Source organism: Choloepus didactylus, chromosome 2, assembly GCF_015220235.1.
Source record: "Choloepus didactylus isolate mChoDid1 chromosome 2, mChoDid1.pri, whole genome shotgun sequence".
Taxonomy (NCBI): Eukaryota; Metazoa; Chordata; class Mammalia; order Pilosa; family Megalonychidae; genus Choloepus; species Choloepus didactylus.
In genome coordinates this window covers 142,960,946-142,980,091 of record NC_051308.1, presented here as the reverse complement: position 1 = coordinate 142,980,091, position 19,146 = coordinate 142,960,946, and the positions used below count along the sequence as shown (strand labels likewise).

General features: G+C 37.4%; 1 protein-coding gene across 1 annotated transcript in view; it reads right to left on the bottom strand.

The window, feature by feature from the left end:
* PLPPR5 (phospholipid phosphatase related 5) overlaps positions 1-19,146 on the bottom strand; it is a 156,367-nt gene that overhangs the window by 9,742 nt on the left and 127,479 nt on the right. Inside the window, 1 exon segment of the mRNA XM_037815686.1 lies at positions 14,157-14,291. Coding sequence (XP_037671614.1) covers positions 14,276-14,291 — 16 coding nt within the window. The 3' untranslated portion in view covers positions 14,157-14,275.

The following is a 19,146-nucleotide window of genomic DNA, read 5'->3' as shown; positions in this document are numbered from 1 at the left end:
GTTAACTATAAAAAATCTGGCTTTTACTCATAATATAGTATATTATGATTTATAAATAACATGGAAAAATAAACATGAATATATGGGAGCACAATTAGGAAAAATGACATATGGCAAAATAGTACAGAACAGGCTCTTTTTTCTAACCTAAAATGTTGGTGACTATTGGAATTTTCAAAATTACATTTCCAATTTACTTTTTATAAGCAAAATCAAATTTAACAAATGAAACTAGATTACATCATGTAAACACTGATTTACTTCAAATATTTTTCATAAGTGCTCAAAGCTTAGGTTAAGGAAAAATGTCTAAAATATGAATATTTTTGGTTCTACTAACTATTCAATATCTAATCATGAAAAAAGTTGTTTTGACAAGGTCCTATATAACATTTATATTACAGTTCAGTAACTCTGTAAAACAAAGATTTGCATTATAAAGATTTGCAACTGAATCTTAAACAGATTGCCATGGTTGTTCATGCACAGCATTCTGGAACCTCAAAGGAATTTATCAAGGGAGCACAGTAATGTATAATCACATTTGTCTTGGCAATAACCCACAGGATTGTTTTGCTGTTGCTATGACACTAATATATGCAACATTTTATACTATAATATTTTCTGCCACGTGTGATACATGATGTAGACATCTGCATACATTTTTAAATCTGTCAATCACCTTAGAGTATCCTAAGTATAAACTAAATTACAAATTCCACTAAAGGAATTATCATTGTTGCAGGAGGAAACTAAAATTGTGTTGAACACCTACTATGTGCTAAGAACCGTATTTGTGATCTGTTAATTCCAAAAATTACCCCACGGGGAACCATTACTGTATCAGATTTTCAGGTAAGAAGAGGACGAGTAATTTGTTCAATCCCATGTTATTAAGCAGCTGAACCAGGCTTCAAACCCAGGACTTTGAGTGAGATAAACCAGATTTTCTCTCCACTTCCCCACCTGCTTACACTAGCTCAGGACAAAAGTGCTCATCATTTTGCTGCTGGAATGGATACAGCTTGACCCAAAAACTTCACTTGGAAGGAAAGCCAATGTGTTCCTTGTCTATTAATTGTGGACAAGAGAAATCTTTGAGGAGAGGCTGGGAAAAGGCCATAGATGAAGGTCAGCGTTTTTCTTGTGGTAGTGGTGGGGTAGTTTTCTTAGTGACACCTTGGCTACCCCTTAGCCTTTTTTACATTATAAATTCAGGGAGTTGGATAGCTACCCTCATCAGAATCAGAACCTGACAAAAAACAGGCTGTCAGAGGATACCTGGTCAGTCAAAATAGCTTTATGGGATGGTCAGTGGCATGGCTTTATTCAGAGTCCACATCACCTTTCTCATTCACCAGGATTTTTACAGTAGCCTCTCAGATTGGTTTTCTTGCTTCAGTATTGCTCTCCAATTTATTCTCCATTAGGAACATGCCACCTCCTTCCTTAAACTCCTGAATGGCTCCCCATTGCTTTCAGGAGAGAAATCAACTTTTTATGAATTTTATGAATTTTCATCAAATGTAACAGAGAATACTTTTTCATTCATTTATCTCATTTGTATTTAATCTCTAATGACTTGTCTATATATGATCTTTGTCAATTTTTCAATTAAGGTGTTTTATATATTTTATATGTTTTACATATTTTATACACGTCATCAGTCCTTTGACATGCATGTTGTTTATATCTCACATTTTGCAATTGGCTTTTTGTAAATTGTTTTAAGCCTACTTTTGGTAACTGTTATTTTAATAAATGCATGAACCTATATTTTTCTAATTAGCAATGCCAAAAATAAAACAGCAATATCGAATCTTTGAAATATAATTCTTGTACACTTTTGTTGGTATTATCAAGTATTTCTGTTTCTTTTGTTGTTGTTGTGGGTAACACTTTTCCTTTTTTTTCCCTTTATTAGAGAAGTCATGGGTTTATAAAATAATTGTGCGCAAAATACAGGATTCCCATACTCACCCCACCACGAACACCTTGCATTGATGGGGAATATTTATTAAAATTGATGATAGCACATTTTTATCATTGTACTATTATAAATAGTCTGTGGTTTAACTTAGGGTTCACTGTTTTTGTAAGGTACTTCTATGGATTTTTTAAAAAATTGTATTCTGTTACCATATATAGAATCTAACATTTCCCTTCTTAATCACATTCAGATCTATATTTCATTGCTGTTAATTATGTTCATGATGTTGTGTTACCATCACCACCATTCAATACCAAAACATTTTCATCATTCCAAATACAAACCACGAAAATTTTAAGCCTTAACTTCACATTCCCTATTTTGTCAATTTTATTATTTTCTTGTTATATACTTTAAATAAATTTTATACATTTGTACTGAGTTCTGTTACTATACTTATCACAGATCATTCAAAATAATTCTATATTTAAATAGTTTGCAGTTTTAGTACCAATTAATTCATATGATGACTTTTCTAATTTGAGAGTTATAGATATTGATGTTTGGTCCGTTAGCTGACAAACATCTTTTGGTATTTTTCATAAGTAGTATAATCCTTGGATTCCCACATATCTGATACTTTTTTGGTTACGTTAATACTTCATTGACTTTTTGGGTGAGAATAGAATTTTTATGTCACAACCTTTTTCCTTGAAAACTCTGAAGACATTACTCCATTCTATTCTGGCATTTAATATGGAGGGAGAAGTCTGATGTTAGCATATTGTAAGCCTTGGGTAGATAGCCTACTTTATGTGCTTTGGCATTTGATAATTTTTGCTAGGTGTTCTGGTTTGCTAATGCTGCCATTATGCAAAATACCAGAAATGGATTGGCTTTATAAAGGGGGTTTATTAGGTTACAGATTTACAGTCCTAAGGCCATAAAAGCGCCCAAACTAAGACATCAACAAGATGATACCTTTCCTGAAGAATGGCTGATGGTGTCCAGAACACCTGTCAGCTGGGAAGACACATGGCTGGTGTCTGCTGGTCCTTTCTCCTGGGTTGTGTTTCAAAACGACATTCTCCAAAATGTCTCTGTCAGCAAGGATCTGTGTCTTTGTTGGCTCTTAGTTTCTCTCTTAAATACTCCAGTGAACAAATCAAGACCCACCCTGAGTGGGCGGGGCTACACCTCCATGGAAATAATCTAAACGAAAGTATCGCTCACAGTTTGGTGAGTCACCTCTTCACGGAAACACTCAATCTAAAGTTTCCACCCAACAAGAGTGGGTTCAATGATCATGCCTTTTGTGGGGGGACATAATATATCCAAACTGGCTCACTAGGAATACTGCATAACAACCACAAAAGCTCAGGGACTTCCAACAACATTTATTTCTCCCTCACATTGCATGTTGGTCAGATTGTCTGGATCTGTTCCAGATTATAGGTTGGGTACTGGTTTGCTTCCCATGTTGTCCTATTCTTAGGCCCAGACTGGGGGGCAGCCACCATCTGGAACATGTCCTTCTCCTGGCAGAAGGCATGGGAGCAATAAGATTGGCAGAAACTCATAATGGAGCTGCTTGGATGGGGTATGTAGCCTGCCTACCCACATTCTGCTGACCAAGTCCAACATAAGTGGAAGAGGAAGGACACTCCACTTAAGGAAGGAAATAATGAATAAATGGGCACAATACTATCACCTACCACAATGTTTACAGGATTCTTTCTTTAGTACTAAAAGTCTAAATTTCACCAGGAAATATCCAAGTACTAGTAACAACTAAAATTTTACCTAGAATCTGGTTAACCCCTCTAGTTTGAAGATTCAGGTATTTAAATGGAAGAAAAATTTTCTTAAAGTATACTTTTGAATGCTGCTATTGCTCCATTTATGTTCTTCTTCAGGATCTACAATTATCTAAATGTTATTTTTATGGTATGTCCTCCATATCTATTATCTTTTCTCAGATCAAGTTCATTTTCTTATTTTTTTACTATACATTCTGAAATCTGTCCTTAATATATGTGATTTGACTTTCTCCAGTGCAAAGTTTGTTTACGGTTTCTAGTATTGGTTTTAAGTCTGCCATGGCATTATTTATTTTCTTGGATTAGTTTCCTAATTATGACAGCTTTCTTTCAGCTCTCATTTCACATATTTTCTTTAATTTCCTTGACAGTGGAAAGCAGATGCTCTCTACACTAGATTTAATTACACTTCTTGCGGTTAATCTATTTTTCAAGACATGTTCTCTGTCTTGAAATATATCTATCTCTATCTCTGCATCATGGTATCATTTTAAAGGCTTTAATCAGTATAGATTTATCGCAGTTTATTTTCCTAAAATGAGGGGAGTGGATTCATTAAGGACCCTTAAACTGTGTCCATTAATAACCTGAGAATCTTCCACATAGATCTTGAGCTGAAGTGCTGGAGGATATAGCTTTATATCATTATTTTGATGATTTACCAGTCTAAGTGGAGTGGGAGAGGGTATGGTCATGGGCATTCCCAGGAAGGTCCCTTTGTTTCTCTGTAGTTTCATTTTTCTGTTTGTTGAAATACCTGAAGGACCACAGATCTGTTCAGCCTAATTTCTACTCTGGGAGTGTGCTGCAACCATTTGAGGCAGTTTTGCACATTGTTTTTTGTTTTGTTACTGCTCTTTGATTGAAGGCAATACTTCATCCTGTTGTGGGTTATCCATTCAGCCTAGGAAAGGGCTCCTTCATCTGGCATGAACCCATAATGAAACACCTGATCAGAGAAAGGCTTCTTGCCTAAAGGCTTTCTTTTGATATGTATTTGTCTGTATTAAAATGTGCTCAAAATGGAATGGACTTCTCACTCTCTCAGAGGTTGCTCCTATTTCTTGTCCTCATTCCTTGAAATTTGGGGTTATCAGTGGGATTCTATCAGTATTTTATTAACTTCTGCAGCATTGTGCTCCTTTATTGGCAAATAGAAACTTTAATTGTCCCTTGGTGACTTCCCCCAAACTGCATCCATTTATACTATATTTAGTATGTATGATAGGTTGACTTATGTACCTCAATGACGGACTTGTTCTTAATCTCAGTCCATATTTCTCTGTGTGTGAAACCATTTGTAAATAATATATCTTTGAATACGTTCAGATAGGCAGGCTGTAGACTCATTTGTGAATAGGATCTTTGAAGGTCCTATTTAGATATTGCTATCTAAATCAGGGTGGGTTTTAATGCATATTACTGGAGGCCTTATAAAGAGCAAACCATAAGGAGGAGCCAGAAACCTGAAGTCAACAGAAACAAAAAGGGCAGGCACAAGGAGCAAGAAAGATTGTCATGTGATGGGAGCCAGAGATGCAAGCCAAGGAACCCCAAATATTGCATCAAGCCAGCACCAGAATGCCACGGACTCTGGAGAGAAAGCACATTGTGGGAGTCCCAGAAGTAGAAGAGGGAAAGAAGCAGAGATAATATTTGAAGAAATAATGACTGAAAACTTCCCAAATTTAAAGAAAGACATAAATATGTGCATCTGAGATGTTCAACAAACTCCAAACAGGATAAACCCAATAGACTATCACCAAAACATATTATAATCAAACTGCCAAATGCCTAAAATAAAGAGAAAATCTTGAAAGTTGCAAGATGGAAGCAATGCATCATGTACTAGGCAGTCTCAATAAGATTAAGTGCAATTTCTCATTGTAAAACAATGAGACAAAGTCAGTAGGATGAAATATTAAAGTGCTGAAACAAAATAATTGCCAACCAAGAATTTTATATTTGGCAAAACTCTTTCAAAAATGAGGGGCAGATAAAGACCTTCCTAGATGAACAAAAATTGAGAATGTCTATCACCACTAGACCTTTGCTGTAAGAAATGCTAAAGGTAGTTATTCAGGTTGAAAGAGGCCCAATGAAGCCTGGTAAAGGTAAACAGTGTGGGTAAATATAAATGTCACTACTATTGTATTTATGGTTTGCAACTCCACTTTTTACTTCCTACAGGATCTGAAAGGCAAATGCATAAAAAGTAATGATAAATCAATGGTTTTGGACTTCTAATGTACAGATATGTAAACTGTGACAAGAACTACATAAAGGTAGGGGAATGGAAGGGTATAGAAACATAGTTTGTTATATTATTGATATCAAACAAAATGAAATTGTTGTAGATTTAGGAAGTTAAAGCATAATGGGTGTAGGGTTTTTGTTTGGGGTAATGGGAAAGTTCTGGTAATTGATGGTGGTAAGGGCAGTGTAAAATGGCAAATGTGATTAATCCCACTGAATGGTATGTCTGGGAATGGTTGAGATAGGAAAGTTTATGTTGTATATATGTTTCCACAATTTAAAAAAAGAGAAACTAGTGAGACAATAACAATGGAATGCAATACATTATCCTGGACTGGATCTAATAATGCAGGAGATAAAACTCAAAAGGAACTTATTGCCACATATGAAAAAATTGGAATACAGACTGTAAAGCTTTATATCAATATTGAATTTATTGAACTTGATAACTACACTTAAGGTGGTTTTATATATATATATATATATATATATATATATATAAAAAATAAGTGAATATCCATATTCTCAAGGAATATTCTTGGAAATATGTGTTCAAGGAGCATGATGTATGCAACCTACTCTCAAATGTTCAGAAAACAACAGATAGATAGATAGATAGATAGATAGATAGGTAGATGATAGAGAGAGAGAATGATATGGAAATGTAGCAAAATGTTAAATTTTGTGGATCTGGGAGGCTGGGGAAGGGATGTCAGACACTGTACTAAGTTCTTTACTGTTAGCCTATTGAACCTTCATAATAGTCATTTGTATTTCATATTTCTATGAGTAAGAAAAAAGACTCAGAACACTTAATAAGACCCAAGATTTGCTCTATAGCTGCTCATTGAGTTGTGCCTTGAAGGTCTTCACCTTTCTGTAATATACTTGTATTGCATAATAAGGAAAGAACTGAAACTATGGAACGGTAACCCATAACAATTTTTGAAATTACCTATATGGCTGCTTGTTGAGCTGTACACTGAGAGATGACACCTTTCTGTATGTATGTTATATTTTACAATAATGGAAATGGCTGAAGTTGTGGAACTGTGACCCATGAGATTCTTTGAAATTTACTCTCTAACTACTTGTGAAATCATACTTTGAAATTTATCACTGTTATGTATATATGTTCAAGTTCACAATAAAAAAAACACAGATTAAAAAAATAGATGTTACCCAAGGTCAAAACTGTCCCCAATTCCTACTTACTCTGCTTCTAAAACCTATGTGCATAAGCACCACACTGTGATGACCTGAATCCCATTGTAGGAATGGATCACAATTGATTCAATAATTCACTACTGATATACATTTAGGCTTTTCAAGATTTGATATCACAAACAGCCGTAATACAGGGGAACTTGGTTTTTTAGTGGACGTTGAAATACAATGGGCCTGTTTCCACAGATGACTAAATCTTTTCATAAAATCAAATGTAATGAATGTTGAAATTTACTCAGCTTTCAGAAAAATCATGACTTTTTCTCATAAAATATGGTAATTAACTATATGACAAACTCCCTATAATTAATGGATAAATTGCTGGCATAAAAACAAAGAATACTTGCATGCTATAATTACTCTGCAGCTTACAGTTTATCAAACATGTGCTTTGAACATGAGGTTATATAAGTACATAATTTCTAAAAGAAACCCTTTCCTTCTCTACACAAAGCTGACATCCAGAAAATGATAGCCTGGCATAATGATGGTAAAACTATTGGCATGCCTACGGACCAGACCTTAGCAGGCCTCCCTTTCCTCAGAGGGCTGGCTTTAAGGATGCCACCCTCCAACCATCAATTATAAAGATCAAACTACCAGGAAAAATTTTATATTCACTTGTTTCCCAGTATGAGACTACAATGAAATGCCCACAAAATACCCTCAACACAAAAAGGAAGAGAAGGTGGCTGTAGCTTTCCCTTAAGTGACTGCCTTCCTCCTGACAAACTTCCTGGCTGATGAGCATGAATAAATGTCTGCTCGCAGCAGAGCTCCAAAGGGAAGCAGGAGCTGTATTCCCATCGTCTCAACTTGTGATCTTCCCACGGATCTGTGTGACTGCTGGGAGCCGACCACGCACTCTGCAAGTCTCACTCTGCCTTGGAATGGGAATGAAACGAGCTGAGAAGGAAGTGGGAGCTCAGCAGGGAGAGGTGCCAAGGCCCTCCTCTCTGGGTAAAGGGGAGACTCTTATTCAAATCCTCGCTATCCCCTAACTACCTGAGTGAAAACAAAGCACTCACATTTGTAATACACAAACAATTAATGAAAGAAATAAATCAGTAAACACTGATCCCTAGCAATTCATAGAATCTAATAAAATACTTTTGCTTTTTCCACCTAATATTTTAAAACTCATTGCAAATAAAAATATCCTTGCATAATATCAATATCAGGAATTTTTAAAAATCATTTAATACATAGAATGATATAACGATATATAAGAACAGTTAGTAATAGTAGGAGGCTACTAAAGAACCCTCATACAAACAGATATGTTAAAAAGCAGAAAACTGTGATGATTTCAGTTATTTTCAGAGTATATAAAGAGAAAAGACTCTAAATGTTACCCTGACCATTATCTTCAAAATATGTTTGAGTTCTTCCTAAATTCCACTGCTTTCTATCTTTATTTTTTAAGGTAAATAAGATCTAATTGTGTATATATTATTTCATTTTTTAAAAATATATTTTACCACATAAGTATGAATCTATTATAGTTAAGTTCATGTGTCAACTTGGCCAGGTTATGGTGTCCAGTTGTTTGGTCAAGGAAGCACTGGCCTGATTGTTACTATGAGGGTATTTCCTGGAATTAAATCATTACTCAGTGAATTGCATCTGGGCTGAGTACATCTACAATCAACAAAGGAGATGGCCTTCAGCAATGAGAGAAGTGTCATTCAATCACTTGAAGGCTTTAAAGGGAGAACTGATGATTTCAGCAGTCAGAAAGAATTTCTATTCCTACTTCAGCCAGCCAGTTTCTCTTGGGGAATTCATCGTAAACTTTTATGGGAGTTCCCAACTTGTGGCCTGCCCTGTGGAATTCAGATTTGCCAATTCCCATGCTTGTGTGAGCCAATTCCTATAATAAATTTCATAATCTGTCAGTTCAGCTTCTCTGGAGAACCCTGACTAATACAATGTCTAAATACATTGTATAATTTTTCTCTGCCAATTATCAACAATGTGGACTTTGACAAATTACTTAACCTCTTAGAAGATCAGTTTTCTTTGACTATAAAATGGGGAAAATTATTGTAATAGAGAATTGGCTAAACCACTGTAGAAAAGAGGTTAAAATAATCCAATGATTAAGGGAAGAATGGAGTTTATTTCTTTCTCTGTACAGTCTAGGGAGTATATGTAGGCTCGGCTCCATTAGCTCATCCAGGAACCCAGGCTGGCAAAATGGACTGGCCATCTTAAAAAGTGACTTCCAAGGTTACTCCATTCATTGCCTTTTCCATTTGGCAAAAAGGGTAGATAAAGTCCTGGGCAAGAATCTTCAAAAAGATGACCTAGAAGTTGAATATATCCCTTCTGCTCATCTTCCATTGGGCTAAACTTAGTGCATGGTCATACCTAACGGCAAGGGAGCCCGGAAATATAGACTAACTGGTCAGTCATGGGCATAGCTAAAATTGGGGAATTCAATTATTAAAAGGAAGAAGCAAAGAAGGGATGCTGGTGGACATAGCAGTCTTTGCCACTATAGTGATATGATACCCAGCTTTAAAAATTGTAAGGATTGACATTATACTTGTAGAGTACTAAAAGTGTTTTCATGGAATTTACCTAAGTGATCAGCATAGTATTTGACACATACTGAAAGATAATTAAATGGTAGCTGTTCTAGTTTGCTAATGCTGCAGAATGCAAAACACCAGAGATGGATAGGCTTTTATAAAATGGGGGTTTATTTCACTACACAGTTACAGTCTTAAGGCCACAAAATGTCCAAGGTAACACATCAGCAATCGGGTACCTTCACCGGAAGATGGCCAATGGCGTCTGGAAAACCTCTGTTAGCTGGGAAGGCACGTGGCTGGCGTCTGCTCCAAAGTTCTGGTTTCAAAATGGCTTTCTCCCAGGACGTTCCTTTCTAGCAAGCTTGCTCCTCTTCAAAACGTCACTCACAGCTGCACTCTCTTCAGTCTCTTTGAGTCAGCATGTTTTATATGGCTCCACTGATCAAGGCCCACCCTGAATGGGTGGGGTCACACCTCCATGGGAGTATCCCACCAAAGTCACCACCCACAGCTGGGTGGGGCACATCTCCATGCAAACAACCTAATTCAAATGTTCCAACTTAATCCCCACTATTCTGTCTGCCCCACAAGATTGCATCAAAGAATATGGCTTTTTCTGGGGGACATAATACCTTCAAACTGGCACATTCCACCCCCTGGACCCCAGAAAAACATATTCTTTCCAAGTACAAAATACATTCATTCCATCACAATATCACAAAAACTTAAATCATTTCAGTAACAAAAGTTAAGTACAAGATCCCATCAAAATCAATTACAGGCATGGTGGGTCCTAAGGCACAATTCTCCTTTAGCTTTGGATCTGTGGACTTAGAACAAGTTATATGCTTCCAATATACAAAGGAGGGACATTCATAGGATGAACATTTCCATTGCCATAAGGAGAAACAGTAAGGAAAACAGGGTTAACAGGACCAAAACAGTTCCTAAAACCTGCAGGACAAACTCCATTAGATTTCAAAGTCTGAGAGTCATTTACAGAACAACGTTGCATCCTTGGGGCTTGAGAGAGCGGGAGTCTAACCCTTCCTAAGGGCCTTTGTGGCAGCCCTTTCCTCTCCAAACACTTAGGTGAGTGCTCCAACATACCCACACATTGGGGAGACCACCTTCTCAGCCTCACCCTCCTCAAACATCAGGGCAGCTCCCGGATTCCCTTCCATCTCCAGGGCACATGCTCAACCCCTTGAGAACAGTGTGGTGGCAGCCAGGCTCTCCCCAATTCCCTGGGAATGTGCTCCACCCGTTTGGGACCTCAGGTGGCAAAACTCTTCCAGAGCATTGAGGTGGAATGCCCACCCTCGACCTCTGGGGCAAACTCACCCTTTCCATGTGTGTGGGCTGCTCCTCTCTCCCAGCCCGAGACCTCCTGACTCCAGACCTCAACTTCCATGGCTCTGTCTTTGAAGAGATTTTTCCTTTAATTTTTTCCTTGTCTGTCTCCTCCAGTCCAGACCGGCAATGGCTCTGTCTATAAAGATCTCGCAAAAATTCTGTTGGCTTTGCGTGAAGCACACAGGGGTCAAAGCCATCAGACAACAGGACTTTCCACAAATCCTTTCTGCTTAACTCCTTTTCCAATCTTGGCTTGTACTGAAATGGCGGCTGGGTTCCATGTTTGGTTATATCCTCACGTTGGGCTGTAGCTTCTGGGATTCCACCCACTGGAAGCCCATAATTTTCCAAGCCATCAACTTCTGGTTTCTTTGAACCAAAGAGTTCAGTTCTAAGCTTATCTCTCTCTGCTCGCATTTTACTATAAGCTACAAGGACAAGCCAAGATACATCCTCCACACGTAGTCTGGAGATCTCCTCAGCTAAGTATTCCAGTTTGTCACTTTTAAATTCTTCCTTCCATCTGACACCAGGACTCAATTTTGCCAAATTCTCTGCCACTTTAAAACAAGGTTTGCCTTTCTTCCAGTTCACAACAACACATTGATCATCTCTGTTCAAGGCCTCATCAGAAGTATCTTTAGAGTTCATATTTCCATAAACAGTCTCTTTAAAGCAGTTTTGGCCTTTTCTGTCAAGCTTCTCACAACTCTTCCAGAAACTCCCCATTATCCATTTAAAAAGCCTTTCCAACATGTTTGGTATTTGCAAACTCAGCAGCAAAAGCACCCCACTTCTCTGGTACCAAAATCTGTTCTAGTTTGCTAATGCTGCAGAATGCAAAACACCAGAGATGGATTGGCTTTTATAAAAAGGGGGTTTATTTGGCTACACAGTTACAGTCTTAAGGCCATAAAGTGTCCAAGGTAACACATCAGTAATCAGGTACCTTCACCAGAGGATGGCCAATGGCGTCTGGAAAACCTCTGTTGGCTGGGAAGGCACGTGGCTGGCATCTGCTCCAAAGCTCTGGTTTCAAAATGGCTTCCTCCCAGACGTTCCTTTCTAGTAAGCTTGCTCCTCTTCAAAACGTCACTCACAGCGGCACTCTATTCAGTCTCTTTGAGTCAGCATGTTTTATATGGCTCCACTGATCAAGGCCCACCCTGAATGGGTGGGGTCACGCCTCCATGGGAGTATCCCACCAAAGTCACCACCCACAGCTGGGTGGGGCACATTCCAAGCAAATCTAACCAGCACCAAAATGTCTGTCCCACAAAACCACAAAGATAATGGCATTTGGGGGACACAATACATTCAAACCGGCACAGTAGCCATCATCATCATCACCATCATATCATCTTCATCATAATCATCTAGTACCTCTATTTGCACTTGAATACTTGAATTCACTCCATAGTATCGTGAATAAGTGATTATTTAGCCTTGCTTGAATCCCTCTGTAAAAGGAAATTTCACTCTCTCTTAAGGCAGCCATTCCATTGTTGCCTTCTCCTTCTTTCCAGCTATTATTTAACTTCTACACTTTCCTTTATTTCACCCCAATTGTGATCTATGAGAACTCCTCAGAACAAATGCCATTTCTCTTCCATATGACAGCCCTTCAGATATTTATAAGAGTCATTGCTTCTTCTGAGAGTTTTCTTTTTTTATAGACTTATCATTTTTCCTTCCTTCAGCAGTGCCTCATAATCCATTTTGAGTCCATTTACCATCCTAGACACATTCATTCACTCATTTAACAAATGTTTACTGAGTGCTGACTATTCTATTTTGTCAATGCCTACCTTAAAAATGTGATGCCAAGGGCAGTACATATTATTCCAAGTTTGTATGACCAGAGCTAAGCAGAACAAACCATAAATCCCCTCATTCAGAATATAGATTTCTCTGAGTGGGTCTTAAGATCATAGTGACTTTTCTGGCAGCTGTATCATGCTGTTGACACATGCTGAATAATATCAACTATGACCTCCAAGAGTTTTTCATTTGGGTACTTTACCCCCACCCTACCTATGAATAATTTTTAATCCAAATACAAAGAATTTCCTTTGCTTATAGTTAATCATTAATTATACCTTATTGCAGATTCTCAAGATCTTTTATTCCACACAGATTCATACCATTTGCATCCTTGAATAGCATGTAATTGGACTCCTTATCCAAAATATTGTTCAAAATGTGGAACTTGACAGGGCTGAGGCAAAGCCACTAGTCAAAGCCCCTGTGAAATCACTTAACCAGTGACAAATGCATATAACTGCATCATCATTTAGGAAATATCACTCTATCTCATTTACAAGTCTCAAGAGAAGTTTTTGTTGAATACTTGGCTATATTTTTATTAACTACGTCTATGATGTCAGCCTGAAATCATCATCAAAAAGGAAATTAGTTAGCATGGGTTAGCACATATTCTCACAGGACTGCTATCTCATTGCCATGCTCCTGAGGCTTGAACTGCCATTGGAACACCATTCAGCCCACTGACCCTCGGTGCCTCCCTGATGTGAAGAGCATGACTGGAGCATTCCTGCTGCCAGACCTTTGCACACTGAGATTAAACAAATATTTATTGAGCCCCAACTATGTGCCAGGCATTATACTAAGCACTTTCTCATATACATGGAGCCTGGAAGAAATGGAATAAATTTTATGAAAAAATGCATATATTATCACATAAAACTATCTTCTTATTTTACCTATGTGTCAGTCCATTCCACAAGGCTCCTTATTCAGAAGCTATGGCAAAGTACTGACAATATCCTACGTACAGGTACTCAGCTTTTAGCAAGAGTAATACAAAAAGATATTTTAAATAAGATATGCATTTTTGCAAGATAAACTCTTCAGTGGCTAAATTCTTGCTAAATACCACATTAGACGCTGAGATTGTTTCTGTAAAACAGCACAAAATGCGCAGGTACGCTTCAGATGTATACACAGGTGTAATTAGTCATTCAATCTGGATAACAATCACATTTTAGAATTAAAAATATGAATCACCTGTACAGATGTTACCTTTTCCAAAGGACTTTCTACTCGAGGAATGCTGATCATTGGCATCTGTGCCAGATTATCCATATGTATATGCTCATTTTCTGGTTGTCTTCCTTTGAAATTATTTACCACACACACAACCTAAAATTTCAAAAAACAATTACAGTTAGACTAAAACCATGCTCCCTATGACCATGACCCTTTGGAGTGGCTTAATAAATCTAATCACAATAACAAAGTATTCAAGTAACTTAAATATTACATGTATGTAATTTTATATTCAGATTTACCTTGTAAAAATTGTAATTACTCCAGCAATGCAGAGACATTTGAGAAGATTCACCAATGAATATGTAGCTCAATTAATAATGACAATTTTATTACTCTAAAATTTTCATTAAATTAAGACATAGTCAATGCTCAAATCAATCCAAAAATAATACCATAACCTTATAAAAATTCATAGCAAGTTAACCTTTCGCTAATGTGGCTAAGCTACAATTTAATTTAAATGCTAATTATTTCCCATTGCTTCAAGATCATTACATTCATAGTAATCCTACAATTGGCATCCTTTAGTATCTTCCCTTTAATTAACCCAGTTTATTGTCTGTTATTGTATCCCATATATACTTGGCATTTCAACAATAGTTTACTGGAGCTATTAATGAAATAGCTTAAAGAAAGGGAGTTGATCCTTGTTTCAACTGATTATATTCCATAGCTGTTGGAATTTGAATTAAACTAGAAGTTCTTAAATAGTAGTATGCATAAAAATAGAGTTCTGAAAATGTTAAAAATGCACATTCCTAAGCACTCCCCTAAAGATTTTGATTTAGTAGATGAAGGATTGGTTTGCTAAAGTTGGCACTTCTAAAATGCATTCCAGAAGCTCCTGACGCAGGTAAATCACACTTTGAGAAAGACTGAATTAAACTACACAGGATGATTAGTTGCTTATGTTAACTGCTGGGTAAAATGTTCTTGAGTTTTCCTTTTCTGGGCTTTATATTCTAATGTCAAATCAAAATTCAGAACTTACAGTTGTGACTTAGCATTCATACTTTTTAAGTAAATGCTTAATAGGTAATTATACATTAACATTGTATATTGTCATAAAAGCTCCATTGGAGATTTTTGTCTTTACTAGGGTTCATTATTGCATGTTTTCAAAGGCCAATTAGATCTTGGTTACTCTCCAGTTTTTAAATATAATTTACAAATATACAAAATAATATACTAGGAGATTTTATGTCAGAAAAAAAATTCTTGCAAACTGGGATATAGTTGTTATCCTTCCATTTCCCTGAGCAATTACTGATCAGAAGCATAGATCAAACTCTGAAACTTTGATACCTGAACTTTATTGTTGGCACCAAGACCTTTAATATAAGGATATAAGGGCTTGCTTGGAGAGAGATGCTTGATAAAACTATCATCAAATGTTTTTAACAACTTCATGACCCTATAAAAGACTAATAGACATTGACTGCTGTAGACCAAGAGTCAGCAAATTTTGTCTGTAAAGAGCAAGATAGTGAATATATTTGGCTCTTCCAGCCAAATGGTCCCTGGGACAACTGGTCAACTCTGCCACTTTAGAACTAAGCAGTCACAGATAATTTTTAAATGAATGGGCAAGGCTGTGTTCCAATATAACTTTCTTTATAACAATAGTCAATGGGCTAAATTTGGCCCATAGGCTGTAGTTTGCTGAATGACCCATGCTCTAGGGTAAAAAGGATATAATCAAGAATTTTAGCCAACAACAACAACAACAAAAACCCAAGCAGTTTCACACCTATTTCATGAAATACACATACACACTACTTTACTGTTCATTGCTGTTATAAATTATTGGAATATTGGTCAGATGAAAAAAATGCTATTACTTTCTTCTGAGGTAAAATTTGTTGAAATAACTATGCACATGGACATATGAACTCATGAGATGAAGAGAAGTTCTTAAATTAATATGGGTCTCTGAAATTGGTTCAATTGTTTTTTACATCACTAAGATGTGGAAAATTATTTGAAAGGTTGTGTCAGTTAACTCTTCACCTTAATTGAGGGCTAAGACAACACACTGAAAGCAAATGAGAATTCCTATATAAAGTACTTAAAAGTCTAACACATAGCAAATACTTATCAAATGGCATCTATTAGTATAATAGTTATTCATTGTTACTGTTATTATTTAAATTATATGGAAAGAAGTCACCAATTTTTCCTTAGAATCGTATCCGAATATTTCATGTCTTATCTGATGCTACTCACAATTATGGAACTGATTTCCTATTAGCAAAAATGCTGGTAGGAAAAAGCAAGAGTGTGCTTTCTGATCCTGAATCTGCCTGAGTCTTCTTGCTCTTGGATAGTTCTCTGAGTCTTCGTTTACTCAATTAGAAAGTGAAGAGGCTGCCACAGACTATGTTAGCTCTATTTCTTTGCTTGGCAAAGGTACGACAAGTTCAGCAAATGTTCAAAACTAAATTCAAGACCTGTCCATTTCTTCAGTCTACTCCAAAACTTGACCTTCTTTTTCTGGACCCTCTCAGGGAAGGGCAACATGCCCCTTTTAGTTGTACAATCCTGAAAACTTGGATGTTATCCTTTACACCTCCTATATTCAACCTGCCACTCAATGTGCTCAATTTTAATTCCTAAATATGTTAATTTCCTATATCTGCTTCATTCTATCTCCACCACCAACATCAAAGACTAAGTAACCACCATCTCTTGTCTGGATTCCTGCAAAACTTCCTGAAAAGTGTCCCTGGATCCAGTCTTGTCCCTCTCCAATCCATTTCCTACAATGATGTGAGGATGGTCTTTCCAAATCAAAATGCAAATAGAATCCTCCTGAAAACCATTTTGTGATTTGGCTCCCCATTTCTCTTAAAATAAAGTATAAACTCTAACCCACCCGTGCAGCCTCCCCTCCCTCAGTTCCCTAAATACCTTCTGTCCAACTTCCATCTGTCTGGAATAGTCCTCATCCCCACCCATTTTTGGATATCACATCTTACTCATCCATTATATCTTATCTCAGCACGGCTTCCTCTTGGCCTGTGGAAGACTTCTCCCACCCCAGCAACTCCCCAGCCAACCTCCAGGCTAGTACAGCTTATTTTGTTTTTGCTCATATGGAACTGTGATGCTTTTACTAAAAGCACCTATCTCAGAATGAAATTATACATTCATTAGAGTAATATTTTGATTGATGATTATCACTCTTCCAAGGTTGCTAACTCCGTGAAAGCCGAGACTCTGGCTCTTCTTGTTCACCATTATTTCCCAGTACCACAGTGAATGAATAGATAAATGATTGAGCACACGTTCAGGTCTAAAATTCTCATATTTTGTGATGAAGCTATATAAGTTAAAGTTACTTTCTTCGAAAAACTCTGTTTTTACATGTGTCTTACACATGTATACAGTTGCCCTCTTCTATAAAGATGACATTAGTAAGTTACACCTATACAAATATTCTTGCTTTCTTTTTCCAGTAATGATAATAAATTAATCTGCCCTTGTGGAAAATGAAACATCACTATTGCATGGGTTAAGATCTGGCCTTAACCCTGGGCTATTTTATTTACTAATTTTGTGAAAGTGGCCACACTACTTAATGTAACTAGAACTTGGTTACTTTTGCCTGCAAAATGAGAACAATAATACTACACAATAACTACATTTTGACCAAGATTATTTTTCTTTGTCTTGACCAAACTGCCGGTCTCGATCTACATAAACCCCTACCTGCCCCCTCCGTGGTCCTGACTACTTTGAAACTAATCTTTTCGCCATGGAACTGCAGAGCAAAGCACTCAGACTACAGGAAAAAAGAAGAGTAGCTATAAGAAGTTATCCATCTCGCCCCCAACCTCTCCCTCCCCTCTTTTCACCAGATGGCCTACTGGGACTTTTCCTTTGACCTTACCCTGATATAAAACTCAACCACATCCCTGCCTTCCTCAGAATTGAGTTCAACTCTCTCTCCTCTGCCATAATAACTATAAAGTCACTCTTGCCTGTTTTACATTGAGCTGTGCAGTTTTTCCTTGACAGTTTATTGATGCCAGGACTTGGACAGTATCAGATTTATCACTGGACCCCTGGACCTCTCACTGAGGACCCTGGATGCACACCCTTACAGTGAGTCTGACTCTTTCCTTATCCAGCCCTCCAGACAGTTTGTAGAAGCACAGGAAGGACCTGACTTTGATTCTTTGAGAGTACTCTTTTCATTTACTGAGATTTCATAAACTGGGGATTCACTGTTTGACTCATTCTGTTTGAATGGGACCTTTCCTTACTCCTTCCTCCCAGACGCCTTCCACTGAGCGGGATTTTCTTCCTGGCTCAGCTCTGTTGAGCAAGAAACTTCCTGGAGGGAAGTCTTCTGGCTCTTTTGACCCCTTCCACTGAGAAGGACTCTTCCTGGCTCTTTTTGTGAGGCCTCCATCTTCTCTGTCTTTTTTTGTTTGTTGACATCACACTTAAATATTGAGCTTCCTCTTTGTTGAAATCTCACTTACATTTTGGTTTGTTGTTTAGGCGATTCTCTTAAGGAGGGGAAATTCTCAGTCGTTTAATTCTCCTTTACTGAGCACTCCTGTTGATTATATACTTTGCCATGATGGTTCTAACACTGACTGCCTTCTTTCTACAAAGCGTGACTTCACTACGGGCTCCCCAGAACTACAATGGCCTCTTTGAGAAACTTGAGATCTCCCCAAACTGGCTGATTTATGACCTCTCCTTTCTCATTACCCTTCACTCCTCCCTATAATCACTGCAACTTCAGCGCCTCTTCCCCATTGGGTACTCTCCAGGGACTCAAGAACCCCAAAATCAACTACCTGAGGCTGAAAATGTTAACTGAAAACAGACTGGATATTTTATCCACTTAGATGGGCTTTGGAGACTTCCAGACAGCTGTGTGGTCTTTCCTCAATCCCTCACCCAAAATTTAGTTCACAGCCTCCATAAG